This window comes from Calliphora vicina, chromosome 2 (assembly GCF_958450345.1).
Source record: "Calliphora vicina chromosome 2, idCalVici1.1, whole genome shotgun sequence".
Taxonomy (NCBI): Eukaryota; Metazoa; Arthropoda; class Insecta; order Diptera; family Calliphoridae; genus Calliphora; species Calliphora vicina.
The window spans coordinates 109,359,376-109,374,461 of record NC_088781.1 but is presented as its reverse complement, the minus strand read 5'-3'; the positions used below and the strand labels follow the sequence as shown (position 1 = coordinate 109,374,461).

The 15,086-nt window shown below is 30.4% G+C and overlaps 1 protein-coding gene across 2 annotated transcripts in view; it reads right to left on the bottom strand.

Moving 5' to 3' along the window:
- uex (metal transporter uex) overlaps positions 1-15,086 on the bottom strand; it is a 55,041-nt gene that overhangs the window by 6,802 nt on the left and 33,153 nt on the right. For both annotated transcript variants that reach the window (XM_065499867.1, XM_065499866.1), the window contains 6 exons: positions 5,613-6,135; positions 5,326-5,541; positions 5,063-5,236; positions 1,413-2,058; positions 1,076-1,342; positions 778-998 (listed from right to left, as the gene is read on the bottom strand). In XM_065499867.1, coding sequence (XP_065355939.1) covers positions 778-998; positions 1,076-1,342; positions 1,413-2,058; positions 5,063-5,236; positions 5,326-5,541; positions 5,613-6,135 — 2,047 coding nt within the window. The remainder of the gene's footprint in view (positions 1-777; positions 999-1,075; positions 1,343-1,412; positions 2,059-5,062; positions 5,237-5,325; positions 5,542-5,612; positions 6,136-15,086) is intronic.

Here is a 15,086-nt window from a genome sequence, read left to right as displayed (position 1 = left end):
TCTCTATATTTCTTCTACTCTTATTCTATCTGATTTTCCTCTTCTCTTTTCATCTCAATCTTTTCTTATTTCTTTTCAGGTAACACAAAGGGACCTACTGTATGTACCCAAGTGTGCTGTTCTCTTTCCGGCTTCTACTAGAAGGTTGCCTGTTTACTTAACCTAATCTTTGTTTATGTTATTGTCAGTCAGTTTCATATACAGCCTAATAATGAATACAAAATTCCTCGGGACTTTGTTCCCCGGGAGTTTTTTCCCATTGAATTTGAGTAGGAAAAATGGGAAAAAACTCCCGGGGAATTTATATTCATAATTGAGCTGATTGTGTATTTTTAAATAAAAGCAATTAACTTCCGATAACATTTTAAATGTAATATAAATTTTACGTACATTTTAGAAGCTTTCTTTCTTATTTATATCCAAAATTACAAAAACAGTTAAAGTGTTCATTTACATCTTTTGAATATTTGAGAGACAAATTGCATAAATTTTTACTTAACTTTTTTTTAGCAAGTATTTAGTAGGAGAGTAAATGAACAGAGCTATTATTTATTAGATAAACTACCTTCATTATTTGAATAAATCTTGAATCTTTTTCAATTAAAATATACATATAAGAAATCTTGAACACGAAATTTCCATATTATTAAAGTTCTTGCAAATACTTCTTTTCAAACGATTTCTTTATCAATTTGTATAAGCTAAAAATACAAATGCCAATATTGAAGAATATTTTTCAATATTATAAATTCGAATAATGCCTGATATTAAACTTACCTTTTCAACTTCATCATCAATATCAACACTATTGGGTTCAGTGCCAGCTTTACGAGTTTTCTCTAGTAAAGTAGCCTTTTTGGCAGTCAGATATAAACTACGCTTAATGGCTATATAAACAACATCACAAACAGCTCGTACTGAATAATCAGGAATAAAAGTTTGACGAGTTTTAGAGTCCAAATTCAAAGACTGCAAGGAACCCATTTGTGAGGGAGAATCTGAAAAAATAAATAAAAGAAAATGTGTAATTAATCAATCAATTATTTTAGTAATTAAATATAAACTAAAGACTTACCCACAACAACATTGGGAATTAAAGCTTGAGTACCAAAATAAGTGAAAGGGCCACTTTCGAAGAGTAGACTTTCCTTGCCCACCGTTACTTCAACGCGACCCTCCAAGATAAGTACAAAGAAATCAACAGGTTTACTCTGTGTGAATATGAAAAGACTAGGATCATCTTTCTCTTTACCTTTACATTTTATACTGTGAACAATATCTTGATTAAGTAAACGACGCAAGATTTGCTCCGATATAATTTCCTTTTTAAAAGCATCAATAGCTGCAACAAATTAAAAATAAACAGGTAATTTTTGAAAACAATACAATGGTCTGGTCTATATTATACTTACAAGTACTTAAGTACTGATAAGTAGCTAATGTTAATTGGGGCGAAATATGTATAGTTTGATTTTCTCGACGTTCAGCAAATACAGTAAAATCTTGTTTCTTATTACGATTACGTTTAACTTTAGTGCGATTATCTACAAACACATCGGTTTCATCAACAATTTCTGCCTGAATCAATTCTTCGATTACATCTTCCAGTGTTACCAAACCAATTGTCTCATAGAATGGATCACCATCACCCTCATTGTTAACGCGATGTACAAAAGCCAAATGTCCGATGGTACCATCTTTAAATTGATTGAACATTACATCCAGCGTATAATCTTCAAACACAAAATGTACGGGATTTTGATAAAATTCACACAATGTTCTCAATTGTGTATTATCGTCGGGGTCAACAAATGCCAAGTCTTTAATATACAACAGAGTTACAATATTTTTACGATCGCATTCGTAAACAGGTATACGAGAGAAACCGGATTTCATGATTTCGGAAACCGTTTCAAAATCTAATGTAGCATCGAGGGGCAGCATGAAGGCATCATCGATATGTGTCATAACATCGGCTACAGTCTTTTTGCGCAGTTCCAAGGCTCCCGAAATAATGTTGACTTCGTTCTTATCCAAGTCATTGATGCCAGTAGTGACCTATGAAGGAAAATTTTATGTTAAATCATTAAAATTATCCATCTAAAAAGAATTACATTATTTATCAGAATGCATTTTTTTTACATGTTTTGAATCATTGTGTAGGGTATACACCACCATACCAATAATGGTGGGATTGCGGATGAAGTTTTAAAACTTAATGTGATTTCTAGCCTACTATTATAATTGAATAAATAACGTTTAAAGCACAGATCCAATATATACAAACCTTATAATAAGAACTGTATCAAAACTTATTTTAGCACTTTAGTAGTGCTAAATCTTTAACAAAATAATAGTTTTTTCTGTGGAAATTCTTAAGAAATTTGAATTATTATTTAAAGAGGCGGAGAACTTTAAATTGAAATAAATCAGAAAACCCCGTTTTAATATCTATTTAATAATATAAATATGATTTCGGGCATATGGCCGCCGCGTCTAACGTGTACCTGGCGTTAACTGAAGGTTTAATATTCACACACCCTTCGCAGTAAATTAGTCTGTATTTCGTCAATAACGCGTTGTATATTCGATTTTAAGTGCTCGATCGTTTCTGGTTTATCTGTTTAGACCTGGAAGTTTACATATCCCAAGATAATATAATCTAATGCCGTCAAATCACATGAACGAGATGGCCAGATAACAGGATCATTTCTTGAGCTGTGTGATATGTGGCACCATCCTGCGGAAACCATATGTCTGCAATACTAATGCCTTCTAATTAAGTAAGCATGTCTCTATACCTCTCACCATTTACTATAATTTGTAAAAACCAATGATTCCATCGGCCCATAAAGCGCACCAAACAGTGAGTTTTTCTGAATGTAATGGTGTTTTGACAATATATCGACGGCGTTTATCCAAAATGGTTTATCTGCAGATTTTGTAAAAATGAGTTTTTGATGCCAAACTATTTCCTGTGATGCTCTTTTCCTATGGTATGAATTTCTAAACAAAATGTTGAATTGTTTGCGATTTATTCATATTTTTTTTTTTGGTTTATCTACATAAACACTTTTCTTAAGGCAAAATGGTTTATCTACAATGTATTTGCGAGATTTTCATAGCAGTCGTATATTAAAAATCTGTAAGAACGTAAATTTAACGGAAACAATCAGGCCTGTCACACATTTTGTTCGGAATGGTTTCAATTCCGTAGATACAATTCCGAACGATTTCATTTTAGGTTCTTCAGATTCCGTGTAATTTATTAATTCCAAAAATAATTAATAATTCTGTATTTCTGATTTTAATTTGAACAGCATTTTTTATATTAAAGCATATTTGAAGTTTTTGCTACAGAAACTGATTAGAAATATTAGAAAAACAAATAATTACAAAGAAATATCAATTCGACTTTGAAAACTGAAAGAAATTCCGAAAGAAATTTTCGTTTTACTTTTTCTGAAGAAGTGTAATACGGAATTAATTCCACTTTCGATCGGAATGGAATTCTGTGACAGGCTTGAATGTTCGATAATTGGGATGGGAGTTTCACTGCCTAAAGGTTGATTTGCCTATAGGTTTTTATTCCGATGGTTGCGGCTATCAAAATCGGGACCATTTTATCGCAAATGCCTTGTCTAATTACTCAATACAAAACAAAAAAATTATTGAGCAAAAATATTTGGAAAAGGGACACACTCAAATGGCATGTGATAGTGCACATGCAAAAATTTAAAAAAAGTTGAAGATCAATCCATATATTCCTCATCATTATATCAATCACTTCACCAAGAATATCTTCCAATATCCACCAGTAAATGGAAACATCTACAGGAATGAATATCATTCTTTCTATGATAATCTTCATTCAAAATAAATGTAATTTATTTAATAAATATTAATAAAAATCCTAACACTAACCAGTAATAATTATTTGGACCTGAAGTAAGTTCTTCTTCTATTTTTCTTAATCCTAAAATTATTTAAAAGTGAAAAATAACAGTATCAAACAAAATGTTTTTTCTACTCATTTTTATATTACCATCGAAAATTGTCTAAGACAAAATGGTTTATCTACCGTTAAAATGCGAATAACGGGTTTAATTTTATAATTTATGTATATTTTAGGGAATTAGTATCAAGCCTATCAATCAAATTGTGGAAGATCGATTTCTTAAATACTCACTAGTTAGGGAATTAAACAGTTTTTTGCTTCTCCTGAACAATCAGGTTTTTGCAGATAAACCATTATGGATAAATGCCGTCGATATAAACCTTTATGCCATAAAATTAATAATTAATAATGTCAATTGGATGTATATTAAAAACGTTTATTTCAATTTAAAGTTTATAATAAGTCCAATATCTTCCAATAAATTGAACGACCATTATAAATATTGAATTCATTGTCCTTACACTAATAAGATTTACATATGTATATAATAATTTGCATTAGATTTATTATATTGCTTAACCTAAATCCAAGTCTCTTCCCGTATATAAGAAAAATACTTTTAATGTATTCAATCAGTGTGAACAAAATAAGAGATATATCAAAGAATATAGATCATGATTTATATAAACAATGATTTATATTATTTGGTTATATGCAAAATGCATATTCAATCTTAATGTATTTCTAGGAGAATTCTATTCGTATTTCGATTTATATAAAAAAAAATTTTGTCTCTTTATTCAAATTTTCCCTTTTTGATAACTTTTTTTAAAATTGCATTCTTGAAAATATCAAAGTAAAACCGGCCAATTGTTTGGGCACAGGTTAGGCTGAACAGGCAATATTCCTCATAAGGAGACACACTTCAGAAAATGGTGAAGAAATAAAAAAAAACTGCATCGACATGTGACCCGATCTATTACAGGTCAGAACTAAATAATAATTATATTAATAGCTGAAATTATTTATCAATTTATTTAATAAGAAGATACATTTGATAAAGATAAATTTGTATCTCCTTTTTACTTTATTTTCCTTTCTGATTATGAACTTTATTATTAAAATAGTTTTATGAATACATACTTAAAACTTATTAAAACTTACCTTAACCAGTTCCTTTAGACGTTCACGATTATAAACATTACCAATTTCTTCGCCCAACAGAACGTCCAAAATTTTCGAGGTCGGATAGGATAGAGGAAACGTAATAAGCATAATCATTTTCGTAATTAAAATAGTTTTTGCGCCCACCGCTAAACCATGTCGCGAACAAATGGCCTAAAATTGTAAAAAAAGAATAGATAAAATGGAAAATGTAATCGACATAGACGATAAGGAAGTGTATTAAATATAAAATGTCAAATAACCTGTGGTGTAATTTCACCAAAAATAACGATAGCGATTGTAGAGAACACCACAGCAATTAGACCAGAAGTTAAGCCATCCAAGAGAATGGTAAATGTTGAATTAACCAACACATTACCCAACAGTATACTGCACAACAGGTAATTACCTTGATCTCTGACGGGTTGAATTTTCTTAGCATATTCACGTTCCTTATCGGAGCCGGTATTACGTAAAATCTAAACATAAAAAGTAAAAAAAAACATTAAAAAATATATGTTTAAAATAAGTAGATGATTTATTAACCCACCTTTAATTCTGTACGATCTAAGGCCATAAGTCCTAAATTCAACCCAGAAAATAAGGCCGAAAAACATAAACACACCAATATAATAACTATGGACACCCATAGTGGCAGAAAACTCTCATGACTACGTATAATACACCAGGAATCCGTACATTGATATTGCAGTGTTATTGGCTCTTCGTTTGCATCATCTCTAAATGCATTCGGATCGACTTTAGCACACAAATAAAAATCTTTTTTCGACTTTGGCAATGATGCCTCATAGAGGCCTGTATTATCATTGGCCGTGCCAGGTAAAATTTTTTGTAGCAATGTAGCTGGATATTGACAAAATGTACCCGCTTCATTGGGTTCGTTGGTAAAGGCTAGCACGGTATCGTTATTGATGCCTTTACCAAAAATTCGTATCGTAAATGGCGTTTCACTCATTACACTGGGTATACCATCATCATATTCAACCTCGTGGGTACTGGATTCTAATCTAAAGCCGGTAATAATTAATGGATTTACCTGGCGATAAGTAATACTGAAATGAGAGAAATTATAATTTACGTATTATTAGATATTTTTAATTGAATAAAGAACTGCAAATAATTTATATAAATTCTAATGTCCTACCAAATTTTTGATTATTTCGGATTAGGTCAAAAATCCAAACTTTTATAAAGAAAAACATTATTGTTAAGAAAAAACAAGTTACGAATATAATAAATATATTTGATTTCGGATTAGGACACAAATTTGATTCAAAAAGAAAATCATTCGAATTTATATTTTTTAATTCGAAAATGTTTTATTTCTTACATACTAACCCCTAGTATTCGGTATTCGAACAGAATATGGTCGAATATTCAATCTTTTATAAAGAAAAAACATAGATTATGGAATTTTAAAAGAGAAAAGGATTTGAATATAATAAATACTTTCATAAGATCGGGTACGCGGCTTTTTCGTGATAAAATCGGATTCGGATCTGAACTACAATATCAGTCCATCATCAGTAGAATGAAGATTGGACGAAATGTATTTTTTTTACCAGGTTTGTGTGGTTTTAACTCTTTCAGCCACTGTTTTATGTGTAAAGTTTATAATCAACACAATTCCATTTTTACTTTAATTAAGGTTCATTTATTATGAAAAATAAGAAAAAAAAAATTCAGCTAAAGGTTTTTATATAATGGTGTGGTTAGTTTATTAACCACCATGCGGTTGTCATTAAAAACAATTATATAAAAAATTTTGTAGTGTATAAATTTGAAAGCTAATCCATTTTGACTAAATTTCTTGGCCAAAACAAACGAAATAGCTGTGTAGGTGAGACTTTCTCCAATTTTATTATATAATTTGCTATATATCCCCACCACCCGTCTCTTCCAATGTAAAATTGGTTCCTCATTTTGGTTCCACCACAACAGTTTGGGAAGTCACTAACAGAAGTATGTCATCATACGAATCAAAATCATCACCAAATTTTTACTGGAGCTTCAAAGATATGTCTCCGAGCACCATCATCGGTTTGCTTCTCATAATTATCTTCTTTGACGGATTCAGGACTGCAGACACTTTCACCATCCGAAGGTATAGCTTCCAACAAAATACATTCTATATTCACTTTCATCGAGTACACGCGACATCCTTACAAAATAACATAAAATTATGTAGAGAAACACATTATATAAAACCTATTTCAGTCACAGTGGTTAGTAATCTAACCACTCTATTACTTACGTTATTTATCAAAGAGTATAGTATAAAATATTACTTTTTACAACCAAACAGCTTTTTTATTGAATCCGGGAAAACCCCTTAGAAAACCAAAGGTTTACAATATTTTCAAATTAATACAGTAGTTTAAACATAAAAGATGACATCCAAAAATGTAATTGTTTAGCAAAATGCCAATAGATGTCAATAAAAATGTTTTAAAGACTCTAGAAAAGGTGGTTAGAAAAGTGACCACTAAATCGCAAAGTGTTAAAAGGGCCTTGGTTAATTTTTAGACAGTGTGTTATTTAGTAGATTCATAACATTACCCCAAAGGTTAGATTGGCACACCATTGCTGATGTTTTAACAATATTTGCGCAGAAAAATCACAGATGCAGGATGCACTCCAGAACAACTTCCGTTGCTTGTCGAGACATCGAAGCATTTACTCTGTCATTTTGTTTGTTGATTGATTCGTTTACTGCGAAAATTTTCTCATTTGTAAACGGAATTCTCTTATGGACCTTACTTGCATACTGCAGTGCTTCTGATTTTTGCTTGCGTTTCTATTACAGTGCCGTCGCAAGTAGTTGTGGATACTTTTGATATATTTATTTCCCTCGACTTTATTTGCTGTTTCCGGAGTGAATATCTACGAAATCGGTTTCACAAATACATCTCGTAAACTACACCATTTTCAATTGTATTTCAGAAAATTCCAATTGAATTTCAGAAATTTACAATTATATTTCAGAATTTTCTAATTGAATTTCAGAAATTTCCAATTATATTTCAGAATTTACCATTTGTATTTCAGAAATTTCCAATTGTATTTCAGAATTTTCCATTTGTATTTCAGAAATTTCTAATTGTATTTTAGAATTTTCCAATTGTATATCAGAAATTTCAATTTGTATTTCAGAAAATTCTAATAGCAATACCAATGGAAATTTCTGAAATACAAATAGAAAATTCTGAAATACAAATAGGAAATACAATTGGAAAATTCTGAAATACAATTAGACATTTTTTATGTATACAGCCCAATTATGAATAAAAATTCCCCGGGAGTTTTCTCCCTTTTCTCATTTTTCCTATTCAAATTCAATGGGAAAAAACTCCGGGGGAACAAACTTCCGCGAAATTTTTTATTCATAATTAGGCAGATAAATTGAAAATTCTGAAATACAAAAGGAAATTTCCGAAATACAATTGGAAAATTCTGAAATACAATTAGAAAATACTGAAATTCAATTGGAAATTTCTGAAATATAATTAGAAATTTCGGAAATTCTATTGTAAATTTCTGAAATACAATTAGAAACTTCTATATTTCAATTAGAAATTTCTGAAATTCAATTGGAAATTTCTGAAATTCAATTAGAAATTTCTGAAATTCAATTGGAGTCCATAATTCAGAATCCTATTTCTAAATTATCTGCTGATTTTACGGTGCTATATTGGTTTAATACCCTTATCTTGGAACTTATATTTTGGGGAACATGTACAGAAAGTTCCGACGTTGGCAGAACATATCGACTTTATACCTTATGAATGAACCAGACCGATTTTTCGAAATCCTCTAATATACATATATAAAGCTAAGCTGTAACAGCCTCATTCTTCATTCTGAATACCCACATACCTTAGATGTTTATGAAGGAATAAAATTATCATTCATTAAGCGCTTCCTATCTTTAAATTTAAATAAAATAACGTCATCATGCATGGAATATAACAACATGCAAATTTCAGACCCGGTTTCGCTGGGTGGCGTGCATCCAAAATGTCCAATTTCCTCGACTTTGTCACACAAATCAGAATTTGACCGAAGGCATGGGTTATGTTGATTTTAAGGACCGCTGTAGTATTTAGCTTTTTTGCTTAGACCTGGGAATCAAGAAATCGAATGATCTCGGTGACCAGTTCACATAATATCCACGTGATATGACCATGTCCTCAAATCGATCGTGCATAATGTGCAATGTTGCGTGAGTTGTTGCGTCCTGTTGAAACCACATGTCGTTGGTGGCATATCATCCAATTCAGGACAAACGAAGTTGGTAATCATCGAACTATAGCAGTTTACGGTGATGGCTTGGCCAACGTCGTTCTCAAAGAAATATAAACCGATGACATTGCCAGTCAAAATTCACACCACACAGGATGCATTGGACGCTCTTGGATCGCATGTGGATTGCTAACGTCTCTAATTCGACAATTTTGTTTTCAACCTTATCGCTGCTGATGATTTCTTGGTGAAACTTGGTGGAAATTGGGGTCAGATTCTTCTGCACAATCGTAAATTTTGTAAGGAACCTGTGAACTCAAATTTATCCACCACACTGCGAATAGTCCTCTCGGTAGGACGATTCTGGCGACCGTAAAATAGTTAAAACAACATTTTCAACGTGTTGTTGAACGCTATATCCGCAAACTTAATAAATGACAGCCAATTCTGTGGATGTAGCTTCAACAATATGGCCGCTATCATCTGTCAGACCTTTTACATAATTCTAATTAAAACAAAACAAAATCAAAAATAATTTTTGAAATCAATACTAAGTCGTATGTATAATAGCATCATATCGTTTTAATTGCATATGAATATACTAAATATACTATATAGTTATATATAAACTAAAATCTAGTTAATTTCCTAACACTTAACTACCTTATCTACAACTACTACAAACTTTAATCTATTGCCATAATTTCGGTTGCTATAGCTCAGAGCTGTAAATGAATCACTCATTTTTGAATTAATTCGCGAATCATTCACACAAAAAAATGAATTGAATGAAATTTGAGTCAATTCAAATGAATTTGGTAAAAATGAATTGCAATTCGTTTCTAATTCAAATGAATTGAATTGATTTTGAATTAATTCAAATGAATTTGGTAAAAATGAATTGCAATTCGTTTCCAATTCAAATGAATTGAATTGATTTTGAATTAATTCAATTCATTTACAATTCATTTGAATTGAATTGATTTTGAATTAATTCAAATGAATTAGAAAAAAACTTAGCAATTCATTTCCAAATGCATTCTAATTAAATCTAATTAGCCTTATTTATGAAACTCAATTGTGTTTTGAACTACATACATTGTTATTTTTCCTGATTTTTGATTATTTTTGGAAGATAGTTTTATTTTTTTGAAATAAATATAATATAAACATTAGCAAAAAGTTTGTCGTTGGGTGGTCGTGGGTCACAAAATTTCAAAAATTATTAATTGCTTCTTGAATATTAAATATGTTTTGTCGTTCAGCGTATTTCAAAATAAAAATCAGTTCTTCTTGAAGAAATAAACTCCAAACACCATGTTTTCATTGATCAGGCGCGTATATATGTCAAGGCTTTTCAATTTTTGTACTGGATATTTTCATTTTGGTAGGAGAAATCTTTCATTCCCCCTAGAGATCTGCTCTTGAATTTGATTGATTGCAACTCATTTTCGAGTCATTCATTTGAATTGCTAATTCTTTTTTCTAATTCATTTGAATTAATTCAAAATGAATTCAATTCAAATGAATTGTAAATGAATTGCAACTCATTTTTACAAATTCATTTGAATTAGAAATGAATTGAAATTCATTTCTGCTTAATTCGTTTGAATTGATTCAAATTTCATTCAATTCATTTTTTCAATTCAATGAATTAATTCAAAATTTAGCTAATTCATAATGAATTAAAATCAAAAAAGAATGATTCATTTACAGCTCTGCTATAGCTACGTGTTTATTACGACCAAGCGATTGGAATATTTACAAGTTTGTTCATTTGCGATTTCGTTAATTTAAAAATAAAATCATATTTTGTTTTTTATTGGCCTGTTTGTACGTCATAAAAACGTCATTGAAATTTAGCACGTTTTGATAGAATATTGATGCGAGATTTATTTTCTATTTTCTTTCTTTGCTCGGATTATTGTATGAATTTGTATTGTACGTTTGTGCATACTCTTAGGTTGACAAAGCTTTTAAATATAGCACACTTATTTTTATTATTTTCTTAATTATAGTAATACTTATTTATTTAAAAAATTAGGTTGTTTAAATGGAAGAACAAAACTGCCCTCGTCTATGTCAGTATTAATTAATAATCGACATTTAATCTTGTTGCAAATCGATGGCAACATAAAAGAAAATAAGAAACACAACTAAGGAAATTAGATGTTTTAAAAATATCAAAAAATATTCTTTACATGTTTAATAATTCTACATGATGAAGAGAGTTTCGATAATAATGGAATCGAAGAAAGTGGTGTTTGGACACGGAAGACAAAGATCGCCCAGGCCAGCCAAACAAATTTGAAGTCTAAGAATTGGAGGCATGAAGATTGTTGTCAAACTCAATAAGAGCTTGCAGGATCATTGGGAGCTACTCAAGCAGCAATTTAAAAACGTTTGCGAGTAGTAGGATTCATCGAAAAGCAGGGAATAGAAGATGAAAGACTTTTTAATGTTCGAAATGATGTTTGAACGCCAACTAGCCCGAATCGACACCAAAGCGGGACCAAAAGGGTTGCTGAAGTCTGGCCTGATCATCACGGGGAACCTGTACCGAAAGCAACAGATTCGTTTGAAGCGATCACTGGCCGAGAAACGTCCAGAATTTGCGGACAGTCATGAAACTTAAATATTCCATCATGTCAACAAGTTTTGCCTATAGTCAAGATCTGGCCCGTCCTTTTTTCCTTAAAATTTTTAACCCAAGTATTATTTGATTTTTTTTTGATCAAGTAACCTTTGAAAAGTATTTCAATTATTACGTTTAATGTCAATTATGTTTATTTGCTGTTAATCTGATTAAAATCAGTGACGAGAAAAAAGTGCGTAATAAAATTATTAAATATTTCCCACAAAAAGTTGGCCAAACAATCAAAGGTCTGCCGTCAAACTGATTCCAATGTTATTAAACAGTAGCGGGAGAACTTGTCCGTTGATAGAAAACATTGTTCAGGTAGAAGGAATGGTCCACAAAAGAGCTCACAACACATCCGATAGGATAGCACGAAAAGATACGAAAAGTTAAAGCCAATGCAGACAAGTTTTATAAAAACAATTAAGAGAGCTTATATACCCTTCACCAATTTATATCTCAAAATAAAAATTTTAAATATTTTTAGGTAAACAAAATTAATTTTTTCCAAAGTTGTTTTTCATTTTTCGATTTTTTTTTAAATTTAAATTTTTTTTTCGTTTTTTTAATATTTAGCGAAAAAAACTTTTGGTGAAAAAAAAAATTCGGGTTAAAAAATATTTTTACCAATTGTAGGTCCAACTTACTATGGTCTTATATACGTTATTGCAAAGGTCATTGAAATATCTTTCATTAGATATCCATATTGTCTGTATTAATGAATTAGTAATCCAGATATAGGTAAAAAAATAGGTCAAAAATTGAGGTTGTCCTTATATCTCAGCCATTTGTGGTCCGATTATCTCGATTTTAAATAGCAACCGAGCTGGAAATATTCCGGAGATATTGATGTATAAATCATGTATGTTAGTTATTAGGGGGCTTCGGAAAATTGATTTCAACAGACAGACGGACTTAATCGACTCCGCTATCTATAAGGATCCGGAATATCTATACTTTATAGGATCGGAAAATTATATTGTGGAAATTACAACGGAATGACAAACTTATATACATATGTATATCCTTATTCTTCTTTGTCCACAGCTTTGCAAGATATGTATTCACTAACATACAAACTTGGTCGAATTAAATCGAGAATTTTTCAAAATATAAAATATTAAAAATGGAAATATATTTTTTATAAATCTATCCTGGAATAAATGATATAAATAAATAATATTTCTGTATAAAAATTTGTATTTATTTTACTACAAATACCACACATCGTGAATACCCTTTATATGTATGTATATAAATTTGTTTTGTAATTTGTAAGCTTCAACTTTAAAAAGAAATAAATTTTGATGATCTTGCATGGTGGTGTGTTGCTGTATTGTACATAATAAGAAAATTATTATTATAATAATAATAAAAAAACAAGCAAATTGTTTTATGATTTATTAGTAAATTGTGTAATAGGTTTGTTTGGCTACAATTGGAATTAATTGCCTTTAATATTTTTGTGGACAATTTTCAATTTATTTTGTAATGAACTTTAGGTTTTGTGTGAGTGTATTTATTATTAGTCTTTTTACGTTTTTGTATAACAACAAAATATTGAGAATATTTATGATTAATAAATATATTATACATACATGACATAGATACATATGGATGTCAAATCTAATATTTTTTTTAATAAATTAATAAAACTTTTTAAATAAGAGTATTAATTAACCAAAATTTTTAAATACAAGAGTTTTTATAGAGCGAATTAAAAAATAGTTTAGATGTTGTTTGCTCAATTGTCTAATTGTCAAACATGTTGTAAAATACAAGGTTTACTTACTACTTATGTTTTGCGATATGATAACATCAGTATAAATACTACAAATCGGAAATCACAAACATATAGTTTGACGTATTAACTGATACAATTTCAAAACGTTTTCATTCTTCAAATCTAGTTATAATTAAATAGTATAGATTTTCGAGCTTCTTACTCAAAATTATTTAAATTTACATTTAAACTAACGGTTTTATTTTGTGATGTTCTGCCACCTTAATATTTATTTAGACACGGCAGAGGTTGTTAAATTCCCTGGAAAATATAGCCAGCAAAAGTAAAAAACATACATTATTATGAGACTGGAGTATTCAAAAACCGAAACCGGTTTTTTTTCTATTAGTAAAAGCGAACAATCTCGAATATTTTATATTTTCGAATTATTCGACAAGCCGGTTTTCTTTGTATCGGTTAACCGGTCTTTATATTGGGTGCATGACTGAAAAATGCGGGATTTACAATAGATGGCGTATTTTTTGAACGCGGTTCAAAAAAAACAAAGTGTCATATGCGGGAAGTTTTGCTTTAATTCTATAATTTGAAGAACACCTATTGCTCACCGAAGCTTATGGTGAATGGTTTGTGCGGTTCAGATGTATCGATTTTGACACGGAAGACAAAGATCGCCCAGGCCTGATAAAAAAGTTTGAAGAGCAAGAATTGGAGTGATTACTCCATGAAGATTCTTGTCAATCTCAACATGAGCTTGCAAAATCATTGGGAGCTACTTAAGGAGGAAAATCAAAATCGTTGTAATATTCATCCAAAAGCCGAGAAATCGAAAGACCTTGAAAGACGACTTTACATGTCCGAAATAATGCTTGGACGATATAAAAGAATATCATTTTTGCACCGAATCATTACTTGCGATGAAAAATTGATACATTACTATAAACCGAGGCGTAATAGATCGTATGTGAAGCCCGGGGAACCAGCCGAATCGGCCCCAAAGCCAAATATCTATGGCCCTAAGGTAATTCTTTGTATTTGGTGGGAGCCCTATCTATTATGAGCTGCTGAAATCTGACCAGACCATCACAGTAATATTCCATCATGACAACGCTTGGCCGCCTGTTGCAATATCTGTTAAAAAGTATTTAGAATGAAGTGGAATGAAAAAAAAGAATAATCGCTTTCAACACAAAGTATTTTCTTTCTTATAACAATTTTATTAAGAATATGTATTAAAATCTTCATTTTAATAATCACCCTTATCGCGAATTATTATTTTACATGAAATATGTTCCCTTTTCCCATTTTTCGTTCATAAACTTTGTTCACGTGAAATAATTCCCCATGTTGTGATATTTTTATATGGAATTTTGTAATCAATA